Source organism: Callithrix jacchus, chromosome 3 (assembly GCF_049354715.1).
Source record: "Callithrix jacchus isolate 240 chromosome 3, calJac240_pri, whole genome shotgun sequence".
NCBI lineage: Eukaryota > Metazoa > Chordata > Mammalia > Primates > Cebidae > Callithrix > Callithrix jacchus.
In genome coordinates, this window is record NC_133504.1 from 49,206,884 (window position 1) to 49,232,205 (window position 25,322).

Genomic DNA, 25,322 nt, shown 5'->3' on the forward strand with positions numbered 1-25,322 from the left:
ATTGATGGTAAAACATATTTTTATAGACTGTTGGAGATGGAAGTCTACTTGCTTGGCATTAAGGAAGGAGACTGATAAATGTAATGGATATGAACCACTCTTAAATGTAGGCAATGAAAGAATAACCTGGAGAGAGAACAAGGCCAAGTGAAGGTTGTCAATCCCCTCTCCCCGACTGCCCCCACTGCCCTCTCATCTTCCAAACCAAGGAGAAGGAGCCAGTGGAGAACAAAGGAGCTTAAGCAATGTTCCAGTAAAGTTCCTCAAGATTCAGCAGTAGATATTAAAAATGCAATGTATTAGGAAATTTTACATATGGACTGTTTCTATAATATACTCTTCCTTTCTCCTCTCAGCTTTGACATCTTTTTATAATAGCATGATATTTTACTTACATATGTCTTTGAAAAATCATTCTATAGAGTGTCCCTAGTTGTAACAGAAACTGTCGATGCAGGTTTATTTGGAGAAGGAATTGTGGAGAGTTTGATTCATGCATGGGAGCATTTACTTTTACAGCCAAAGGTAAGCAGTATGAAAATACTTAAAATTGATTAAGAATTCATTATTTCATCAGAGATTTATTGAATCCTTAGTATATTTACAAAGCAATATGAAATACATTTTCCATTGTCAAGGTGTACATACTGTGTGGTTGGAAAGAAATCTATGCAAAAAACATTTACTAACAACATGATACAATGTATACTTAGGTGCCCAAATGAGATATACAGGCAAAAATACTCCAGGGAAGAATTCATAGGACTTGAGTTTACTTTGTGGAGGGACTGACTATGGAATTCTTGAGTAGGGTTGAAAAGGGAGGTACTTTCAGTCCTACAGAGCTCACTGCCTAGAATTTTGGCAAATTATCAAAAGGGAGTATAGTGATAGCTGGTTTGGTACTGATTTAAGTTACCTATTGAACCCAGGCTATGGACTTAACAGAACTTTTTTTTTTGAGACAGTCTTGCTCTGTTGCTAGGCTGGAGTGTAGTGGCGTGATCTCGGCTCACTGCAGCCTCTGCTTCCTGGTTCAAATGATTCCCCTGCCTCAGCCTCCTGAGTAGCTGGGACTATAGGCGTGCGAACCATGCCTGGCTAATTTTTTATATTTTAGTAGAGACAGGGTTTCACCATGTTGACCAGGATGGTCTCGATCTCCTGACCTTGTAATCTGCCTGCCTTGGCCTCCCAAAGTGTTGGGATTACAGGAGTGAGCCAGCACACCCGGCCCAAGGACTAACTCTTGCCAAATTATATTTTGCATTGAAATCCTCTGTTGTAGCCCACAAATCATTGATTTGGTTTAAATGATATGAATTATCAATGAAAGGATTTTAATATGTAGTAAAAATTTGGAATTGACAGAAAATGATTTGAATTTAAAATTGCTGGTTAAGGTTGAAAAGAGCAATTTTTTTTTTTAAAAAATAGAGACAGGGTTTCACCATGTTTGCCTGGCTCTAGTCTTGAACTCCTGGCCTCAAGTGATTCTCCTGCCTTGGTCTCCCAAAGTGCTGAGATTACAGGTGTGGCCACTGCTCCTGGCCAAACAATTTATTGTAGGTAATGATACTGATTTCTTGATCAAAGTCATACCTAAATCTTTTTTTCTATGCAGACTTACAGTCCTTTCCTCCTCCCATCCTCCCTCTTTTCTTGTATCCTTTGCATTTGTATTGTGGAAAAGAAAAAAAAAAAAAAAAAAAATATATATATATATATACACACACACACACACACACACACACATATATAGTAGTGAAAATACTTATTCTGTTTTTTTTGAGATGAGGTCTCACTCTGTTACCCAGGCAGGAGCACAGTGGCACCTTTTTTCGCTTACTGCAGCCTCAAACTACTGGTCTCAAGTGATCCTTCCGTCTCAGCCTCCCAATGTTATCGTACTTGGCTAATTAAAAAAATTTTTTTCTTTTGTAGAGACAGGGTCTTGCTATGTTGCCTAGGCTGGTCTCAAACTTCTAGCCTCAAGTAGTTCTCTCTCCTTGGCCTTCCAAAGTGCTGGAATTAGAGGTGTGAGCTGCCAGGTCCAGCCAAAAATAATTTTTTTTCTTTTTTGAGACGGAGTCTTGCCCTGTGGCCCAGGCTGGAGTGCAGTGGCATGATCTCAGCTCACTGCAACCTCTGCCTCCTTGGTTCAAGCGATTTTCTTACCTCAGTCTCCTGAGTAGCTGGGACTATAGGCATGTACTACCATGCCCAGCTAATTTTTGTATTTTTAGTAGAGACAGGGTTTCACCATGTTAGCCAGGATGGCCTTGATCTTCTGACCTCATGATCTGCCCGCCTTGGCCTCCAAAGTGCTGGGATTATAGGCATGAGCCACTGCGTCTGGCCCCAAAATACTTTTTAAGGAAGAAAAAAGTTCTTTAAGTTACGTATCCTTACTTATTGCCTTTAAGGTTTTAAAGTTACATTTTCATAGCTTTTCATTATGTACACATAATTTTACATACATGTGATAACATAATTTTTACTGTTTTTTTTTTAGACCAAAGGTGAAAGTGGTAATTGTGAAAAGTATGGGAAAGTTATACCAGCAAGTGCTGTTGTATTTGGGATGGCAGTAGAATGTGCAGAGATAAGAAGACATCATAGGTAAGTGTATTAGTCTGTTTTCATACTGCTGTAAAGAACCTCCCGAGACTGGGAAATTTATAGAGGAAAGAGGTTTAAATGATACAGTTCTGAATGCTTAGAGGCCTCAGGAAACTTACAAACATGGCAGAAGGGGAAGCAGGCTCGTCTTACATGGCAGTAAGCAGGTGAGAGGGAGAGGAGGCACGGGAAGCAGGAGACCATGTGCATGAGTGTAGGAAACACTACCATTTGTAAAACCATCAGATCTTTTGAGAATTTACTCACTGTCATGAGTTTATAGGTCACAAAACTACAAATCCTCACCTGAATACAAATTCACTAATATGGTTTCTTTTATAACAAAGTGTAAATATAATTGTCTGTTAATCAGAGAAGTGGCAATTAAAACCAATGGGATAACATTTTCTAACTGCTTATGTTAGCACATTAACATATGTGTGATGTTTTATATGTATGATGTTTTATTTTCTCATAGGTGTAGGGAAAATTTATATACTATAGATAAAACATTTTAGTAGCTTGATTTGGCATTTTCTAACAACACTAAAGATGTTTGTAGTCCTTGATCTAGCATTTCTATGTCTAGGAATCTATCCTGATAAATACTCATACATGTGTGGAGTGATGTGTGTACAGGGATGTTCATGGTAATACTGTAATTGGAAAAATTAATGCAAACAAAAATTATCTGAATGTTTATATTAATAAAATATTTCAATAAATTATAACAGTCACCTAATGCAAAAAATAGTTAAGGTATATGTATAGATAAGGAAAGAAGTTTATAGTATACTGTTAAGTGAGAAAGACAAGGCATAATCTTAGGAGCAGTGAGCATACCTAGAACCCAGATCTTGGTTTTTAAATAACATTTCTCACCAAAGGAACTATAGCTTCTTGAAGCAGTGGCTGATTCCAGTACTGGGGTGGAATAGATTCAAGATGATTCTGGGACATCTTGTATTAGAAGGTGAAGAGAGGTGGGTGGATCATGAGGTCAAGAGATCGAGACCATGCTGGTCAACAAGGTGAAACCCCATCTCTACTAAAAATACGAAAATTAGCTGGGCCTGGTGGTGTGCCTGTAGTCCCAGCTACTTGGGAGGCTGAGGCAGGAGAATTGCTTGAACCCAGAAGGTGGAGGTTGTGGTGAGCCGAGATCGTGCCATTGTACTCCAGTCTGGGTAACAGCAGCAAAACTTGGTCTCAAAAAAAAAAAAAAAAATGGTGAGGAAGTGCTCAAAAAGGATTTAATGGGGGGAAAGGGGAGCAAAAGGACACAGCAATATGCTTGAAGAGTCTCTCACTGGCCAAATTTGGGACAATTTAATCACCAAAATAAAGAAGGGGCCTAATGGATTAAAACCCACTGAATAAGAATCCATGAATTTCTACATATCTTAAGCAGATTAATAAATACATAAAAGGGGATAAAACTACAACTCATCCTTACAGTAAATGCTAATAGTATAGGAAAAATGAGGCAGAATTACTTTTTGGGAGGCAAAAATCATGAATAGATGCTAAATCAATAGAGGGAAATCTGATGAGGATCAGGGCATTTATATAGTTTCAAAGTATCTCTCAAATTACTAAAAAAGGAAAGATTGTAAATATGTAGGGAAGAAACCACACAATATCTTTTTTTTTTCTTGAGACGGAGTTTCGCTTTTGTTGCCCAGGCTGGAGTGCAGTGGTACAATCTTGGCTCACTGCAAACTCTGCCTCCCAGGTTCAAGCCATTCTCCTGCCTCAGCCTCCCAAGTAGCTGGGATTACAGGCTACCATGCCTGGCTAATTTTTTTTTCAGTAGAGACAGGGTTTCGTCATGTTGGCCAGGCTGGTCTCGAACTCCCGACCTCAGGTAAACCACCTTCCTTGGCCTCCCAAAGTGCTGGGATTACAGGCCTGAGCCACTTTGCCCAGACTTTTAAAAATTAAATTATTATTATTTTTTGAGGCAGAGTCTCACTCTGTTGCCCAGGCTGGAGTGCAGTGGCACAATCTCGTCTCACTGCAATCTCTGCCACCTAAGTTCAAGTGATTTTCCTGCCTCAGCCTCCCAAGTAACTGGAAATACAGGTGCCTGCCACCACACCTGGCTAATTTTTATATTTTTAGTAGAGATGGGGTTTTACCATCTTGGCCAGGCTGGTCTTGAATTCCTGACCTCATGATCCACCTGCCTTGGCCTCCCAAAGTGCTGGGATTATAGGCATGAGCCACTGTGCCTGGCCTTAACTTTAATTTTATTTTACTTTAAGTTCTGAGATCCGTGTGGAGAACATGCAGGTTTGTTACATATATATACATGTACCATGGTGGTTTGCTGCACCTATCAAGCTCTCATCTAGGTTTAAAGCCCCACATGCATTAGGTATTTGTACTAATACTCTTCCTCTCCTTGCCCCTATGCTGACAGGCGCCAGTGACCACACATCTTAACCAAGTGATTAAAGCTAACATCACCAGTAAGATTCCTCCAGATTTGATGCCTTGAGGATGGATTTCTTATATAGTACCACATCCAAAATGTACAACCTGGTGATAATCTAATTGTGAGAAAACCTCAGACAAAGTCAAGTTGGAACCATTCTGTAAAACAGTTGGCCTATTTTCTTAAAAAATGTCAGTGACATGAGAGATAGAGCAAAGATGAAGAACTGTTTCAGATTAAAGGAGATTAAAGAGACAGGGCAGCTAAATTTTTTTTTTTTAATTTTTTATTGCATTTTAGGTTTTGGGGTACATGTGCAGAACATGCAAGACAGTTGCATAGGTACACACATGGCAGTGTGTTTTGCTTCCTCTCTCCCATTCACCCATATTTGGCATTTCTCCCCAGGCTATCCCTCCCCAGCTCCCTGCCCCCGCTGGCCCTCTCCTTTTCCCCCCAGTAGTCCCCAATGTTTAGTACTCCCCTCCCTGTGTCCATGTATTCTCATTTTTCATCACCCGCCTATGAGTGAGAATATGCGATATTTCATTTTCTGTTCTTGTGTCAGTTTGCTGAGAATGATGTTCTCCAGATTCATCCATGTCCCTACAAACAACACGAACTCATCATTCCATGGTGTATATGTGCCACATTTTCCCAGTCCAGTCTATCATCATTGGGCACTTGGGTTGGTTCCAGGTCTTTGCTATTGTAAACAGTGCTGCAATGAACATTCCTGTGCATATGTCCTTATAGTAGAACGATGTATAGTCCTTTGGATATATACCCAATAATGGGATTGCTGGGTCAAATGGAATTTCTATTTCTAAGGCCTTGAGGAATCACCACACTGTCTTCCACATGGTTGAACTAATTTACACTCCCACCAACAGTGTAAAAGTGTTCCTTTTTCTCCACATCCTCTCCAGCATCTGTTGTCTCCAGATTTTTTAATGATCCCCATTCTAACTGGAATGAGATGGTATCTCAATGTGGTTTTGATTTGCATCTCTCTGATGACCAGTGATGATGAGCATTTTTTCATATGATTGTTGGCCTCATATATGTCTTCTTTTGTAAAGTGTCTGTTCATATCCTTTGTCCATTTTTGAATGGGCTTGTTTGTTTTTTTTCTGTAAATCTGTTTGAGTTCTTTGTAAATTATGGATATCAGCCCTTTGTCAGATGGGTAAACTGCAAAAATGTTTTCCCATTCTGTTGGTTGCCGATTCACTCTAATGACTGTTTCTTTTGCCGTGCAGAAGCTGTGGAGTTTGATTAGGTTCCATTTGTCTATTTTGGCTTTTGTTGCCAATGCTTTTGGTGTTTTGTTTATGAAGTCCTTGCCTACTCCTATGTTCTGGATGGTTTTGCCTAGATTTTCTTCTAGGGTTTTTATGGTGCCAGGTCTTACGTTTAAGTCTTTAATCCATCTGGAGTTAATTTTAGTGTAAGGTGTCAGGAAGGGGTCCAGTTTCTGCTTTCTGCACATGGCTAGCCAGTCTTCCCAACACCATTTATTAAAGAGGGAATCCTTTCCCCATTGCTTGTTTTTGTCAGGTTTATCAAAGATTGTATGGTTGTAGATATGTTGTGTTGCCTCCGATGCCTCTGTTTTGTTCCATTGGTCTATATCTCTGTTTTGGTACCAGTACAATGCTGTTTTGATTACTGTAGCCTTGTAGTATAGTTTGAAATCCGGTAGTGTGATGCCCCCCGCTGTGTTCTTTTTGCTTAGAATTGACTTGGCTATGCGGGCTCTCTTTTGGTTCCATATGAAGTTCATGGTGGTTTTTTCCAGTTCTGTGAAGAAAGTCAATGGTAGCTTGATGGGGATAGCATTGATTCTGCAAATTACTTTGGGCAGTATAGCCATTTTCACGATATTAATTCTTTCTAACCATGAACATGGAATGTTTCTCCATCTGTTTGTGTCTTCTTTTATTTCATTGAGCAGTGTTTTGTAGTTTTCCTTGAAGAGGTCCCTTATGTTCCTTGTGAGTTGTATTCCTAGGTATTTTATTCTTTTTGTAGCAATTGTGAATGGCAGTTCATTCTTGATTTGGCTTTCTTTAAGTCTGTTATTGGTGTAGACGAATGCTTGTGATTTTTGCACATTGATTTTATATCCTGAGACTTTGCTGAAGTTGCTTATCAGTTTCAGGAGTTTTTGGGCTGAGGCGATGGGGTCTTCTAGGTATACTATCATGTCGTCTGCAAATAGAGACAATTTGGCTTCCATCTTTCCTATTTGAATACCCTTTATTTCTTTTTCTTGCCTGATTGCTCTGGCTAGAACTTCCAGTACTATATTGAATAAGAGTGGTGAAAGAGGGCATCCTTGTCTAGTGCCGGATTTCAAAGTGAATGCTTCCAGGTTTTGCCCATTCAGTATGGCTGTTGGTTCGTCATAAATAGCTTTTATTACTTTGAGATACGTTCCATCAATACCAAGTTTATTGAGGGTTTTTAGCATAAAGGGCTGTTGAATTTTGTCAAATGCCTTCTCTGCGTCAATTGAGATAATCATGTGGTTTTTGTTTTCGGTTCTGTTTATGTGGTGAATTACGTTTATAGACTTGCGTATGTTGAACCAGCCTTGCATCCCCGGGATGAATCCTACTTGATCATGATGGATAAGTTTTTTGATTTGCTGTTGCAGTCCGCTTGCCAATATTTTATTGAAGATTTTTGCATCTATGTTCATCATGGATATTGGCCTGAAGTTTTCTTTTCTCGTTGGGTCTCTGCCGGGTTTTGCTATCAGGATGATGTTGGTCTCATAAAATAATTTGGGAAGGATTCCCTCTTTTTGGATTATTTGGAATAGTTTCAGAAGGAATGGTACCAGCTCCTCTTTGTCTGTCTGGTAGAATTCGGCTGTGAACCCATCTGGACCTGGGCTTTTTTTGTGTGGTAGGCTCTTAATTGCTGCCTCGACTTCTGACCTTGTTATTGGTCTATTCATAGTTTCAGCTTCCTCCTGGTTTAGGCTTGGGAGGACACAGGAGTCCAGGAATTTATCAATTTCTTCCAGGTTTACTAGTTTATGTGCATAGAGTTGTTTGTAATAATCTCTGATGATGGTTTGAATTTCTGTGGAATCTGTGGTGATTTCCCCTTTATCATTTTTTATTGCATCTATTTGGTTGTTCTCTCTTTTCTTTTTTATCAATCTGGCTAGTGGTTTGTCTATTCTGTTGATCTTTTCAAAAAACCAGCTCTTGGATTTATTGATTTTTTAAAGGGTTTTTCATGTCTCTATCTCCTTCATTTCAGCTCTGATCTTAGTTATTTCTTGTCTTCTGCTGGTTTTGAGTTTTTTTGATCTTGCTCCTTTATCTCTTTCAATTTTGACGATAGGGTGTCAATTTTGGATCTCTCCATTCTCCATGTGGGCACTTATTGCTATATATTTTCCTCTAGAGACTGCTTTAAATGTGTCCCATAGATTCTGGCATGTTGTGTCTTTGTTCTCATTGGTTTCAAAGAACTTCTTTATTTCTGCCTTCATTTCATTGTTTATCCAGTCAACATTCAAGAGTCAGTTGTTCAGTTTCCATGAAGCTGTGCGGTTTTGGGTTGGTTTCTGAATTCTCAGTTCTAACTTGATTGCACTATGGTCTGAGAGGCTGTTTGTTATGATTTCAGTTGTTTTGCATTTGCTGAGGAGTGCTTTACTTACACTTATGTGGTCAATTTTAGAGTAGGTGTGATGTGGTGCTGAGAAGAATGTATATTCTGTGGATTTGGGGTGGAGAGTTCTGTAGATGTCTATCAGATTTGCTTGTTCCAGGTCTGAGTTCAAGCCCTGGATATCCTTGTTAATTTTCTGTCTGGTTGATCTGTCTAATATTGACAGTGGAGTGTTAAAGTCTCCCACTATTATTGTGCGGTAGTCTAAGTCTCTTTTTAAGTCATTAAGAACTTGGCATATGTATCTGGGTGCTCCTGTATTGGGTCCATATATGTTTAGGATCGTTAACTCTTCTTGTTGTATCAATCCTTTTACCATTTTGATCTTTGTTGCTTTAAAGTCTATTTTATCAGAGATGAGAATTGCAACTCCTGCTTGTTTTTGCTCTCCATTTGCTTGGTAAATCTTCCTCCATCCCTTTATTTTGAGCCTTTGTGTATCCTTGCATGTGAGATGGGTTTCCTGGATACAGCACACTGATGGGTTTTGTTTTTTAATCCAATTTGCCAGTCTGTGTCTTTTGATTGGTGCCTTTAGTCCATTTACATTTAGGGTTAATATTGTTATATGTGGATTTGATACTGCCATTTTGATGCTAGCTGGCTGTTTTGCCCATTGATGTAGATTCTTCATTATGTTGATGCTCTTTAGCATTTAGTGTGATTTTGGAATGGCTGGTACTGGTTGTTCCTTTCTATGTGTAGTGCCTCTTTCAGGAGCTCTTGTAAAGCAGGCCTGGTGGTGACAAAATCTCTGAGTACTTGCTTGTTCGCAAAGGATTTTATTTTTCCTTCACTTCTGAAGCTCAGTTTGGCTGGATATGAAATTCTGGGTTGAAAGTTCTTTTATTTAAGGATGTTGAATATTGGCCCCCACTGTCTTCTGGTTTGTAGAGTTTCTGCCGAGAGATCTGCTGTGAGTCTGATGGGCTTCCCTTTGTGGGTGACCCGACCTTTCTCTCTGGCTGCCCTTAGTATTTTCTCCTTTATTTCAACCCTGGTGAATCTGACGATTATGTGCCTTGGGGTTGCTCTTCTTGTGGAATATCTTTGTGGTGTTCTCTGTATTTCCTGCCTTTGAGTGTTGGCCTGTCTTGCTAGGTGTGGGAAATTTTCCTGGATAATATCCTGAAGAGTATTTTCCAGCTTGGATTCATTCTCTTCGTCACATTCTGGTATACCTATCAAACGTAGGTTAGGTCTCTTCACATAGTCCCACATTTCTTGGAGACTTTGTTCATTTCTTTTTGCGCTTTTTTCTCTGATCTTGGTTTCTCTTTGTATTTCATTGAATTGATCTTCGACTTCTGATATTCTTTCTTCTGCTTGGTCAATTCGGCTGTTGAAACTTGTGCATGCTTCACGAAGTTCTCGTATTGTGTTTTTCAGCTCCTTCAATTCATTCATATTCCTCGCTAAGTTATCCATTCTTGTTATTATTTCCTCGATTCTTTTTTCAAGGTTCTTAGTTTCTTTGCATTGATTTAAAACATGTTCTTTTAGCTCACAAAAGTTTCTCATTATCTACCTTCTGAAGTCTAATTACATTATTTCATCACAGTCATTCTCCGTCCAGCCTTGTTTTCTTGCTGGTGAGGCGTTTTGGTCCTTCGTAGGAGGTGAGGTGTTCTGGTTTCGGGTGTTTTCCTCCTTTTTGCGTTGGTTTCTTCCCATCTTTGTGGATTTATCCACCTGTCGTCTGAGTAGTTGCTGACTTTTCGATTGGGTCTCTGAGTGGACGCCCAGATTGTTGATGATGAAGTATTTCTGTTAGTTGGTTTTCCTTCTACCAGTCTAGCCCCTCCGCTGTACGACTGCTGAGGTCCACTCCAGGCTCTGCTTGTCTGGGGTGCACCTATAGCAGCTGCGGAACAGTGAGGGGTGCTACCAGTTTCTTCCTCTGCTATCTTTGCCCCAGAATGATGCCTGCCAAATGTCAGTCTTCTGGATATAGAGGGGTCAGGGAGCTGCTTGAGGAGACAGTCTGTACTTTATAGGAGCTCAATTGCTGAGCTGTGAGCTCTGTTGTTCATTCAGGGCTGTTAGGCTGCTTCGTTTAATTCTGCTGCAGCAGAACTCATAAAAAAAACTCTTTTTTTCTCAGATGCTCTGTCTTGGGGGGTTGGGGCTTTCTTTATAAGTGTCCGTTACGCTGTCCTGCCCAGCTAGGAGGCAGTCTAGTCACTATATGCCTGCTGAGGCTCCTCCCTGCTGGTGTGAGGTCCACCCTATTGCTGCAGGCTCTGCCCTGCTGCTGAGGTCTCCGCCCTGCTGCCACAGGCTACGCCCTGTGGCGGAGTCTCTCTATTGTGGAGGGTTGCCTCATCAATGGCAGGGTGCATTAGCAATGGGTGTTTACTTCAGGGGCTGATTGCCTCGGTAATGGTGGACGCCCCTCCCCCACCAAGCTGCACCGACCTGGGTTCAGTTGTGCCCGCAGTGAAACTCTCCACCCGGAGCGTTTGGAATCGCCGTTTTGTTTGTTCCACTGCGCTGGCCCAAATGCCGTTTCCCTGGAATCTCCTGGCCTGGCTCAGTGTCCAAGTGCCGTTCAATCAGATCGATATGCCAATCTGCCCTCTCAAGTCTCAGATTGCTGGTTCAACAGGGCACCCGGACCAGTGCGCTTTGTGCGGAGCGCTATGGAGTGCTGCTGCATTGTGTGCCAGCCACCAGCTGCAGCAGCTGCTGGGTGCACCAGCCAAAACCACTGCCCTGGCGTCTGGTGTCTCTTTTATACCTGGGAATTTCCCCGTTCTGTGGGCAACAAAGATCTGTCTGGAAATGCAGCCCTGACTCACCCTCCGCGTGTTCACTGAGAGCTTCAATCCTGGGTTGTTCTCACTGTGCCATCTTGAGTCGGTCCAGGGCAGCTAAATTGCAACTGTGACTTGTATTGGGGGAAAAAACGGTATTTTTTGACAGGGTCTTGATCTGTTGCCCTGGTTGGAGCACATTGGTTCAATTATGGCTCAGTGTAGTCTTGACCTCCCAGACTCAAGTGATCCTCCCACTTCAGCCTCCTGAGTAGCTGCAACCATAGGTGTGTACCACCATGTCTGGTTAATTTTTAAAATTTTTTATGGAGTCAGGGTCTTGCTGTGTTGCCCATGCTAGTCTTTTACTCCTGCGCTCAAAGGGATCCTTCTGCCGTAGCCTCCTAAAGTGCTTGCATTACAAGCATGAGCTACTGTCCCCTGCCTTTATTATTGATTTTTGATTCAGTTGACAAATACAGAATATGAAGTATAGGTTAGATAATACTGGCCGGGTGCTGTAGCTTACGCCTGTAATCCCAGCACTTGGTGAGGCCGAGGTGGGAGGATCACAAGGTTGCGAGATTGAGACCATCCTGGTGAACATGATGAAACCCTGTCTCTACTAACATACAAAAAATTAGCTGGGCATGGTGGCACGCATCTGTAGTCCCAGCTACTCAGGAGGCTGAGGGAGGGGAATTGCTTGAACTGGAAGGTGGAGGTTGCAGTTAGCTGAGATTGCCCCACTGTACTCCAGCCTGGCTACAGAGTAAGACTCTGTCTCAAAAAAAAAAAAAAAACCCAAAACAAAAAAACCCTGAATTTGATTGCTGTGGTTAAGAGAATATTTTCATTTTTAATAAAGATACACTGAAGTATCTTTTGAGAGATAAACAGACATGATGAATACAACCTACTCACAAATGGTACAGAATGTTTCAGTAATGTACAAATAGAGTGTTATATACAAATATAAAAAAAGGTATGGAAGGATACACATTAAAATCTTAACAATGAAGAAATGAGAGGATGAGAGTACTGTGAAGGTGGACTTTTTAGTATATTGCTCAAAGTTTTGACAGCATATATTCAAGTAGTTTATAATGCATCAGAAAGAAACTGTCTGGCCAGCACTTTTGGAGACCAGGGTGGGCAGATCGCCTGAATTCAGGAGTTTGAGACCAGCCTGGGCAACATAGTGAAAGCCTGTCTCTATAAAAATTACAAAAATTAGCCAGCCACAGTGGCATGCACCTGTAATCCCAACTATTCAGGAAGTGGAGGTAGGAGAATTGCTTGAGCCTGGGAGATGGAGGTTGCAGTGAGCCAAGATTGTGCCTTTGAACTCCAGCCTGGGTGACAGCTTGGGACCTTGTCTCAAAAAAAAAAAAAAAATTGTCACATATTTTTTGTTTTAACTTGTGACTTTTAATTTTGAGTTATTAAAATCATTAGTAGTTCCATTTGTTGGTTCATCTTTTGAGAGTGTAAGAAAATAATCTGTAAAAGTATGTTATTTGAACTTTTGAAACTTTATAAAGGCAAATTCTCTAAAAAAAAGTAATGCCACTGAGATGAGGTGAGGTGAGATGAGGTTGGAGTATTTTCCTTTTACAAAATCTTGTTTAAATTTTCATAAAGTGTTTTTTGATTATAAATTTTCTTATTTGCTTTTCACTTTTTTGAGACAGGGGGTCTCACTCTTGCCCAGGTTGGAGTGCAGTGATGTGATCATAGCTCACTGCAGCCTTGAACTCCTAGGCTCAAGTGATCCTCCTGCCTCAGCCTCCCAAGTATCTAGGACTCCAGGCACACACCACCATACTTGGCTATTTTATTTTATTTAGAAGGATCTTTCTTGTTGTCCATGCTGGTCTCTTAACTCCTGGGCTCAAGTGATCCTCTCCTCTTGGCCTCCCAAAGTGCTGGGATTACAGGCATGAGCCACCATGCTTGGCCCAATGTAAATTTTATTGACATCAGACATTTTTATAGTACGTGTGTAAGCCATAAATTTGTGATTTGATGAATTTTCATGACGTTGGTAGACTTGGGTAATCAGTGCTGAGATCAAGGACAAGAATATTATCGCTATATAATATAAAGTGCACAGGAAGAAACCCCTTCTCTTTACCAGTGCCCACTCTCCGTAGAGCACTTACTGTCCTGACTTCTAACATCATAGATTAGTGTTGCTTGTTTTGAATTTCATACGAATAGAACCATAAAGTGTGATTTGTTTTTGTGTGCCTAGCTTCTTTTGTGTTTACTTTGTTTGTTCTGCTGAATCATATTCCATTATGTGACTATACCAGATTTGCCTGTTATAATACTGATGGATGTTTAGGTTATATCAGTTTTTTTGGCTTTCAGAAGCAGTGCAGCTATAAACATTCTTGAACATTCTTTTGGTGATAATTTGTATTAATTTCTGTTGGCCATATTCTCAGAAGTGGAAATGCCAGACACTGTGAGGTTCTTCCATCAAGAATGAATCTGAGGTCATACAATAAGGAGAGACAGAGAGAGATCCAAGATGGCTGATTACTAGCAGCTCAGGATTGTAGCTCCCAGTGAAAGTGCAGAAAACAAGAGGATGCAACACTTTCAGATGAATTTTTGTTGCTCATGGACCAGGAGATTCCCAGTGGAGGAGCCCCACGGGTCGCCAGCGTGACTCTTGTGGCCGGTGTGGCAGTTTTGCCGGTGCCCTTGTGTGGCAGTTCTTGGTGCAGAGTAAATGGGACTGGGTTCCCTTTTGGTCGACATTTGGAGCTCTGGGAAGGCAGAGTCACCTACTCAGCTGATTGAAAAGGGGACTCAAGAAGGAAGCCAGACTGGAGATTCCTGGGCAGAAAAGCACCACGAATCTTAATGCTGCTGTTTTGGCTGGTGCAGTGGGTTGCTCAGATTCCGGCACTGGGAATCAATAAGTTGGACATCCACTCAGAGACCTAATTTGAAAATCGGTAATTACAAAGATGACAGGTGGATAAATTTACAATGATGGGAAGAAACCAGCATAGAAAGGCTGAGAATACCCAAAATCAGAATGCTGCTCCCTCTATAGGGGATCACAGTTCCTCATCAACAAGCGAACAAGGCCTCATGGAGAATGAGTGCCTTCCATTAACAGATTTAGGCTTCCGTAGGTGGATAATGAGAAATTTCTGTGAGTTCAAAGAATGTGTTCTAGCCCAATGTAAAGAAACTAAAGAGCCTTGAAAAAAGGTTTGACGAAATCCTAATGAGAATAGACAATGTAGAGAGGAATATAAGTGAATTAATGGAACCGAAGAATACAATACGAGAACTCTGCGAAGTATGCACAGGTTTTAACAGTCGAATTGACCAAGCAGAAGAAAGGATATCAGAGGTCGAAGACCAACTTAATGAAATGAAATGAGAAGACAAGATTAGAGAAGAAAGAGTAAAAAGGAATGAGCAAAGTCTCCCAGAAATATGGGACTATGTGAAAAGACCTAATTTACATTTGATAGGTGTACCTGAATGTCATGACGAGAATGAATCCAAGTTGGAAAATATTCTTCAGGATATTATTCAGGAAAACTTTCCTAACCTAGTAAGATAGGACAATATTCAACTTCAGGTAATACAGAGAACACCACAAAGATATTCCTCAAATAGAGCAACCCCAAGATACATAATGGTTAGATTCACCAGGGTTGAAATAAAGGAGAAAATTCTAAGGGCAGCTAGAGAGGAAAGTCAGGTTACCCATAAAGGGAAGCCTGTCAGACTCACAGCAGATCTCTCAGCTGAAACCCTACAAACTAGAAGAGAGTGGAAGTCAATATTCATATCCTCAAAGAAAAAAATTTTCAACCCAGAATCTCATATCCAGCCAAATTAAGCTTCATAAAAGAAGGAAAAATAAAATTTTTCACAAACAAGCAAACACAGACCATTTCATCATTACCAGGCCTGCTTTACAAGAGCTTCTGAAAGAAGTACTATACACAGAAAGGAACAACCAGTATCAGTCATCCCAAAAACTTACCAAAAGGTAAAGAGTATCTCCATAATGAAGAATCTGTATCAACTAATGGGCAAAATAGCCAACTAGCATTAAATGACAATGTTAAACTCACAAATATCGATATTAATCCTAAATTTAAATGGATTAAATGCCCCAATCAAAGACACAGACAGGCAAATTGAAGAAAAAGTCAAAACCCATTGGTTTGCTGTATGCAGATCCATCTCATAAGTAAGGACACACAAAGACTCAAAACAAAGGGTTGGTGGAAGACTTACCAATCAAATGGAGAGCAAAAGAAACAAAGAAGGACATTACATAATGGTAAAAGGATCAATGCAACAACAGGAGTCAATGATCATAAATATATATGCACCCAGTATAGGAACATCCAGATACATAAGACAAGTTCTTAATGACTTATAAGGAGACTTGGACTCCCGCACAATAATAGCGGGAGACTTTGATATTACATTGTTAACATTCGACGGATAAATGAGATAGAAAATTAACAGGGACATCTATGATTTGAACTCAGACCTGCAACAACTAAACTCAGTGAATATTTATAGAATTCTTCACCCCAGGTCCACAGAACATACATTTTTCTCAGTATCAGATTATACCTATTTTGAAAGTGACCACATAATTGGAAGTAAATCACACTTCAGCATTTCCATAGCATTTCACAGACTTAAATGAAATACTGGTTGGCTGTTTGTTATTTTCTTCCCTTATTCCTTCCTGTCTTCGCTGTTAAGCACAATTGTCGGCATAAAAGAGGTTTTTAATACCTATTTTTAGATTGCATTCCAGCCTGGGCAATAGAGCAAGACTCCTGTTCTCTCTCCCCCTTTCTCTTTCTCTTTCTTTCTTTCCAAACACACACACACACAGAAAAAACCCTCTTTTTTCTTATCCCATTTCCCCAGCTGCTATTGCTGTTTATTTTCTTCCCTTTTCAGTATCTCTCAAAACTGTTGTCTGCATCTGATGTCTCCAACATTTCTTTTCCAATCTTCTCTCATATCCTGTTCAAACATGCTTGTCTCAAAAAAAAAAAAAATGAATCTGAATAGGTATGTTCAGTACAAGTTGACACTTCAAAGCAGCCTTCCAAAGTGATCTTACTAATTTTATACTCCAATATTGTATGAGTCTGTATCCTCACCATACTTGGTATTGACTACTTTTTTCTTTTTTTCCCATTCTGCTAAACGTGTAGTATGCATTGTGATTTTAACTCCATTTCCCTGATGGCTGTTGAGGCTGAGCACCTCTTTATGTGCTTATTGGCCATTTGGATGTGCTCTTCTGAAGTGTCTAAGTTTTTTGCCCATTTTTGGTTTTTATTAATATGTAGGAATTTTAAAATATAATTTGGTTATGAGCCCTTTGTTGAATATAGTTATTACAAAAATCTCTCAGTGATTTGCTTTTTACTTTCTTACAGGGTGGTTTCTTTTTTATAGCAGAAGTTCTTAAATTTGTTATAGACCTGTTTATAGTTGTTTTCCTTTATACTTAGTGGTGGTATATGTGTATATATGTAGTTATGTTTAAGATATCTTCGCTCATGAGATTTTATTTCATTTTTATATTTTTTTCTGGACTCAATATTAGATATGTTACTTTATTCTAAAAAAAAAAATCAATTTTCCTTCCCTTCCCCTATTTTCTCTCTCTCCAGAGTGGGTATTAAGGACATTGCTGGTATACATTTGCCAACAAATGTGAAATTTCAGAGTCTGGCTTATTCTTCTGTAGATACTGAAGAAACAACTGAACCTTATACAACTGAAAAGATGAATCAAGTTCCTGGAGGATATTTGGCTTTGACAGAGTGCTTTGAAATTATGACAGTAGATTTCAACAACCTTCAGGTGAAAAAGAATTTGGTTACTATATTCAAGCACTAAATTTCATGCACTGTTTAAAATAATATATAGGACAGTCTTATTTTATGAGTTTGCATGAGATTCCACTTACTGTATGTAAAGAAAATGATTAAAGAGTAATTAGAATTTCTTGCTGAAATTATTCTCTTACTTACTTAATTTATTTTGAGACAGTGTCTTGCTCTGTCACCCAGGCTGGATTACCATCTCAGCTCACTGCAGCATCAACCTCCTGTGTTCAAGCAGTCCTCCTGCCTTAGCCCCCAATTAGCTACAGGCATGTGCCACTGTGCCTGGCTAATTTTTGTATTTTTAGTAGAGATGGGGTTTTGCCATGTGGCCCAGGCTGGTCTTGAGCTCTGAACTTAGGTAGTCTGCTGACATTGGCCTCCCCAAGTGCTAGGATTACATGCATAGGAGCCACCATACCCAACCTGCTTACTTTAACTACAGAGAACCTCCCCTGACCCTCCCACCCCATTCTTAGGCAACTTTTAACATACTGCCATACAATTATAATTATCCTTGTGTTGTGCAGATGAGGAAATTGTTGCTCACATTAAATAATTTCCCCCCAAATTATTCAGCATATGAATACGGGGGCAGGGATTCTAATGTAGGTCTTTCTGACTTTTCTCTGTATCATGCTGCCATTTCAAATTAACAAAATGAACAATAATCGAAATCTCAAAGTTATATGTTTATTATGGTGACCAGCCTTCATGGTTTGCCCAGGACTGAAGCGGGTTCCAAGACTTGGGACTTTCTGTTTTGAAACCAATACAGTCCCAGGAAAAGCAGGAGAAGTTGATTACCCTGGTGTGTATATGTGTGTGTTGGTGAATGGTGTGAGGATGTTCTGTATAAGGAAAGTGCCCAAAGAAATTGGAAAGGTTACATGGAATTTTCTAAAGGTCTTTAATAGGTAAAGTTAAATGTTCAAGTCCATAACTGTTATAAGTGAAACCTGTTTGGAGATAGAAGACTTTGTGAGGGTAATTTTAGCCTAAGTTGTTGTTGTTTTTTGAGACAGAGTTTCACTCTTGTTTCCCAGGCTGGAGTGCAATGGTGCCATCTTGGCTTACTGCAACCTCTGCCTCCCAGGTTCAAGAGATTCTTTTGCCTCAGCCTCCTGAGTAGCTGGGATTATAGGCACCTGCTACCACAAGTGGCTAATTTTAGTAGAGACAGGGTTTCACCATGTTGGCCAGGCTGGTCTCCAACTCTTAACTTCCGGTGATCCACCCACCTTGGCCTCCTAAGGTGCTGGGATTATAGGTGTGAGCCACCTCTCCTGGCTAGCCTAAGATTTTCATAATTTAATAGAAGCTTTCATTTATTATTTGTCACAGCATTTTTCTTGAGGTGATCTGGAACTAATTTAACAATTTGGCCTTGCTTACTGAGGCTGAGCTTTCTGAGCTTCAAGAGCATTCCTTACCTGTTCTGACTTTCAGTGGCAAATAACATGTTTGTAGCTGCCAATTACCCCCAAAATATCCTTTTATTATTTTAAGGCCTTTTAAAATTTTAATTTTTCTTATCCACTGCCAGTTACCCCCCAAATATCCTTTTATTATTTTAAGGCCTTTAAAAATTTTAATTTTTCTTATCCACGCACACAAATCTTATTAAGGTTTTAATTTCAAAAGTCTTGCCTGCCTGTTTAATACTTCCAAGCAATACAGGATAGAAAGGAAAAAGTCCTAGTATTTTTCTTACTTTTTTTTTTGAGACTGAGTCTTGCTCTCTAATCCGGCTGGGGTGCAGTGGCATGATCTTAGCTCACTGCAACCTCCACCTCCCGGTTCAAGCGATTCCCCTGCCTCAGCCTCCAGAATAGTTGGGACTACAGGCGCATACCACCATGCGTGGCTAATTTTTTTGTATTTTAGTAGAGTTTCACCCTGTTGGCAAGGATGGTCTTATCTACTGACCTCATGATCCGCTTGCCTTGGCCTTCCAAAGTGCTGGGATTACTGGCATGAGCCACCACGCCCAGGCATTTTTCTTCCTGTTTAAAATTTTAACCCTTTTTTTTGCCAGGTCACTAGTTTGAACTGTATCTTTCCAGACTTGCTTTTCTATTCTTACACACACACACACACACACACACACACTCTCTCACACACATACACACACACACACACAGACACAGACTCTTTCTCTCTCTCCCCCCCGCCACTTCCTTTCTCTCCCTGCCCCCCACCCCCTTCTATTTTTTAAACAAAACAATCCCCACTACTTTGTCACTTAACCTTTTTCATTCAACAATATATTGTGGACTAATTTCCATACTAGCAATATATATCTGCCTCTTTGTATTTAATAATAGCTGCATGGTATTCCAGTGAAATAGGTCAGAGCTTCCCAACCAGTATGCCTACATGGTTAATAGGTGTGCCAAGATACCGAATCCCCAAGGGAGCTGGGCAGGACTAAGAACTCCAGAGATGGACAATGGTAAGATACTGAGGTATGAACATATGAAATGTATAAAACCCTTTCATTCCTTTTACATTTTTCTCAGGAATTAAAAAGTCTTGCATCTAAAAGGCCTGATAAGATTGGTATTCCTGTTATTAAAGAAGGCACACTAGATGCTATTATGGTTTGGTTTGTGCTCCAGCTTGATGATGAACATAGTTTATCCACCAGTCCTAGTGAGGAAACATGTTGGGAACAGGCTGTCTACCCCATACAGGACCTGGCAGGTAGGTCTTGTCAATTTTTTTTTTTTAAACCTCTTGCTTTAATCTTCTAAGTATTTGAGTCAGTGGCAAAATAATAATAATAAGAAATAAAATAAATAAATAATAACTCTGCTGCATAGCACTCCAAAAGCCTATCATTAAATTATTTCTTCAGCTCTGATTTTTCTAGTTGCCAGTAGATGAAAGAAATCCTCCTCCATTATTTCATGGAAAGTAATGGAAAAGTATTGCTTTTAGTGCAGAAGTTCTTACTCCTTAGAGAAGCTGATGACGTCTGTGGAGCCCCAGATCAAAGAAAATGTACACACTCATATAAGCACAAAATTTTTCAGTTTTAGAGAGTTCATGGATCTGGTATTAAAGATTTTTTTTTAGTAGGAATTTTTTTTACAGTAATGTGATAGGTTTCAGTAAGTTTAAAGCAGATGAATTACACAGAAAAAACTGCCCTTTTTAGGCTGGGTATGGTGGCTGACACCTGTAACCCCAGTACTTTGGGAGGCCCAGGTAGGAGGACTGCTTGAGGCCAGGAGTTTGAGACCAGCCTGGGCAGCATAGCAAGACTTCATTTCTACAAAATAGTAATAAAAAAAATAACTGGGCATGGTGGCAAGTGCTCGTAGTCCAAGAAGGATCCCTTGAGTCTAGGAGGTTGAGGCTGCGGTGAGCCAAGATTGTAACACTGAACTCTAGCCTGGGCAGTAGAGTAGTGTTGCCCACACACACCACACACACATATACACACACACACACACACACACACATGTGCCCACACACACACACAGAAAAACTCTACCCTTCTTAAACTGGAAGTTAATACATCAATTTCTGTTTAGTTTCTTAATCAAGGATCTAATTTGGCAAGGTCATAAAGGCCTGGAATTAGTATATTGTTGTGGCTAGTATGTTGTTTTTAGAGTCAGGTAGATTTGGATTTAGTTCTTGTCTCTGCTACTTACAGATTCCCTCCTGGTCATCCTTGCCAGTTGTTTTTTTAGAGTTTTTGTTGTATCATATATAAAAATGGGACAATACCATTTATCTTGCAGCACACATAGAGATTATTAGAGATAGTGGGTGTAAAATGCCTACCACAGTGACTGGCACTCAGTAAATAACAGTTTTTACTTGTGTTTGTTTTAACTCTCTTTTTTTTTTTTTGAGACGGAGTTTTGCTCTTGTTACCCAGGCTGGAGTGCAATGGCGCGATCTCGGCTCACGGCAACCTCCACCTCCTGGGTTCAGGCAATTCTCCTGCCTCAGCTTCCTGAGTAGCTGGGATTACAGGCATGCACCACCATGTCCAGCTAATTTTTTGTATTTTTAGTAGAGACGGGGTTTCACCATGTTGACCAGGATGGTCCCGATCTGTTGACCTCGTGATCCACCCGCCTCGGCCTCCCAAAGTGCTGGGATTACAGGCTTGAGCCACCGCACCTGGCCCTGTTTTAACTCTCTTATACCTGTAGTAACTTAGATAGATGGCCTTTTGTTTTTAATCGTTAGAGAAAGGACATTTACATGTTTAAACATAAGAATAGCAATTTGTGGCTGGGCTCTGTGGCTCATGCCTGTAATCCTAGCACTTTGGGATCCTCCTGCTGAGGTAGGAGGATTGCTGGAGTTCAGGAACTTGAGACCAGCCTGGTCTCTACTAAAAATTAAAAAAATTCAGGCATGGTGGCAAGCGCCTTTAGTCCCAGCTAGTTGAAAGATAGCTTGATCCCTGAGATTGAGGCCACAGGGATCATACTGCACTCCATCCAGCCTGGGCAACAGAGCAAGACACTGCCTCCAAAGAAGAACCAAAAAACAAACAAAATAGAGTAACAACTTGTATTTTCTACTGGTACCAGGGCTAATGAGAAGAAATTGCGATCATACATTTATACGTTTACATTGAAAAATGTCACCACATGTAGGCCAGACACAGTGGCTCATGCCTATAATCCCAATTGGAAGGCTAAGGCAAGAGGATCACTTGAGCCCATGAGTTCAAGATCAGCCTGAGTAAAATAGCAAGACCTCATCTCTATTAAAAAAAAAATATGGGTGTGGTGGCCTGCATCTGTAGTCCCAGCTACTTGGGAGGCTGAGGCAGGAGAATTGCTTGAACCCAGGAGTTGGAGGCTGCAGGGGGCCATGTTACGCCACTGCATCGCAGCCTGGGTGACAGAGTGAGACCTTTCTCAAAAGACAAAACAAAAGTTTTCCCACATATGAAAGGAGTATGATATGTGGTCTTTATTGGAAGACTTAGTTCTTCGTTATACTTTCAAGTTCCTAGACATGCAAGAGTGTCTAAAATACAGTTAAGAAGTATTACTGATATGATTCTGTTGAATGTTATCTTGTTCTTTTGGAAATTTCTCTTAGTGAAAAGAATATCCCTTTAAAGTGAGGTTTGATATTTATCCCTGAATTTTATCTTTGTTGCTATCTTTGGTGGAGCACTGTCCCCTGCAGTACTCCACCAAACCCCCAATTTGGGAATATGGAGAGACCTAGTGATTGCAGTAAAAACACTATCATACTGATAGCCTTAGGGTCAATAATGGGGCTTGTGAATGTCTCCATTATGCTACTGGTTAATTGAGTCTTCAGACTTCACTTTTCCCTAAGTAAAGCTGGTAGGGTTTTCCTATTTTTTTTTTGTATATGAAATGAATGTTTGTAATCCTTTCTATAGTGATTTAAAGAATGGGAGGTTAAATGGAGGATGGAGATCCTCATTTATGTGATCCTCAGGCTTGTAAGTACTCCTTATTAATTTTTTCTTTCTTTCTATTTAATGTAGACTATGGGATAAAGCCTGGAGACCATGTGATGATGGAAGTGTCTTGTCAAGACTGTTACTTAAGAATCCAGAGTATTAGTGTCTTGGGTTTGGAATGTGAAATGGATGTTGCAAAAAGTTTTACCCAGAATAAAGACTTGTTATCATCAGGAAATGAGGCTGAACTTTGTAATGCCCTCGCTAACCTTCAAACCAGTAAACCAGATGCTGTAGAGCAGACGTGTGTATTGGAATCTACAGAAATTGCTTTGCTAAACAACATTCCATATCATGAAGGCTTTAAAATGGCAATGAGGAAAGTTTTGTCTTCACTGACTCCAGAGAAACCGTGCCAGACCATGGATACTCACTGTCAGAATAATGAGATGAGCTCTGGAACAGGGCAGAGTAATACTGTACAGAGCATCCTTGAACCTTTCTATGTGTTAGATGTGTCTGAAGGCTTCTCTATTCTGCCTATTATTGCTGGCACACTTGGGCAGGTTAAACCATACAGCTCTGTGGAGAAAGACCAGCATCGGATTGCTCTGGACCTCATATCTGAAGCCAATCACTTTCCTAAAGAAACACTTGAATTTTGGCTGACACATGTGGAGGATGAATCTGCTATGTTACAAAGGCCAAAATCAGACAAGTTATGGAGCATAATTATATTGGATGTCATTGAGCCATCTGGGCTCATTCAGCAGGAAATAATGGAAAAAGCTGCAATATCCAGGTAAAACACAAAATAATAACTTCTGGCTTGTTTTTGAGCTCAAATTTTATATAAATTCCTTAAGTTCTTTAATGGCATAACCGTAAAAATAAGATCATTGTATGCTCCTCAAGTATTATTTTTCAGGACCCGTGACTTTATTTGATGCTAAAATCATCCCAGGTATGGCCAGTGGGAGCTCCTTTAAACTAGTTCCTATGTCTTTTTGACACGTTCCCATAATTCTTTGAGCATGTTCTTACTTTGGTGCAACCAGATGTTTTATTTTCATCCCCGAGCTTAGAGTCTTAGAATCAGTCTTTCTCCAAAGGACTCTGGTTCCTTTTAGTGGAGAACTAAATTTTGAAACCAAGTTTTTTTTTTTTTTTTTTTTTTTGCCAATAGGAATGGAAAAAGAGATATAGAGGAAGAATTTGTTTTCTTTCTTTTTTTTTTTTTTAGAAAAAAAGGAGTGAAGGAGAGGAAAAAAGAGGGAGAGAAAACGGGAATGTAGCTTTATTCTAAAAATGGGTATTAATAATGGCCGATCAATATTTTCTGTATTTAAGGTGGAGAATGTATATTTTGTATATTTAAAATGGAGAGCTCTATAAATATTTATTGAGTTTACTTGTGCCGGATCTGAGTTCAAGTCCTGGATATCCTTATTAATTTTCTGTCTCGTTGAGTCTAAATCTCTTTATGAGTCTTATGTATCTGGGTGTTAGGATCGTTAGCTCTTATTGTTGCATTTATCCTTTTACCACTATATTTTTGTTGCTTTGAAGTCTATTTTATCAGATGTGAGAATTGCAACTCCTGCTTTTTATTTATTTATTTATTTTTGCTCTCCATTTGGTTGGTAAATCTTTCTCCATCGCTTTAAGTCTTTGTGTATCTTTGGATGTGAAATGGGTCTGGATGTAGCATATTGTTAGGTTTTGGCTGTATCTTTTGATTGGGGGATTTAGTCGACTTAAATTTAGGGTTACAGCCATTTGATGTTAACTGGCTATTTTATCCATTCATTGATGTAAATTCTTCTTTATGTTGATGCTCTTTACTTTTTGGTATATTTTTAGAAAGGCTAATACTGGTTGTTCCTTTATATGTATAATGCTTCTTTCAGAAGCTCTTGTAAAGCTGGCCTGGTGGTAATAAAATCTCTGAGTACTTGCTTGTTCATAAAAGATTTTATTTTTCCTTCAATTGTGGAGCTTAGTTTGGCAGGATATGAAATTCTGGGCTGAAAGTTCTGTACTTTAAGGATGTTGAATATCGGCCCCCACTCTCTTCTGGCTTGTAGGGTTTCTGCTGAGAGATCTGCTGTAAGTCTAATAGGCTTCCCTTTGTGGGTAACCTGACCTTTGTCTCTGGCTGCCCTTAGTATTTTCTCCTTCGTTTCAACCCTGGTGAATCTAACGATTATGTGACTTGAGGTTGCTCTTCTTGAGGAGTATCTTTGTGGTGTTCTCTGTATTACCTGGGGTTGAATATTGTGCTGCTTTGCTAGATTCGGAAAGATTTCCTGAATGATATCCCGAAGAATGCTTTCCAGCTTGGATGCATTCTCTTCGTCGTATTCAGGTACACCTATCAAACGTAAATTAGGTCTTTTCACATAGTCCCATATTTCTCGGAGACTTTGCTCATTCCTTTTTATCCTTCTTTTCCTCTATTCTTGTCTTGTTTTATTTCA

The 25,322-nt window shown here is 39.9% G+C and overlaps 1 protein-coding gene across 1 annotated transcript in view; it reads left to right on the forward strand.

The window, feature by feature from the left end:
- Positions 1-25,322, forward strand: part of PRMT9 (protein arginine methyltransferase 9) — a 57,775-nt gene that overhangs the window by 12,889 nt on the left and 19,564 nt on the right. Inside the window, exons 6-10 of the mRNA XM_035292861.3 lie at positions 423-525; positions 2,516-2,622; positions 17,208-17,400; positions 19,946-20,129; positions 22,927-23,644. Coding sequence (XP_035148752.1) covers positions 423-525; positions 2,516-2,622; positions 17,208-17,400; positions 19,946-20,129; positions 22,927-23,644 — 1,305 coding nt within the window. The remainder of the gene's footprint in view (positions 1-422; positions 526-2,515; positions 2,623-17,207; positions 17,401-19,945; positions 20,130-22,926; positions 23,645-25,322) is intronic.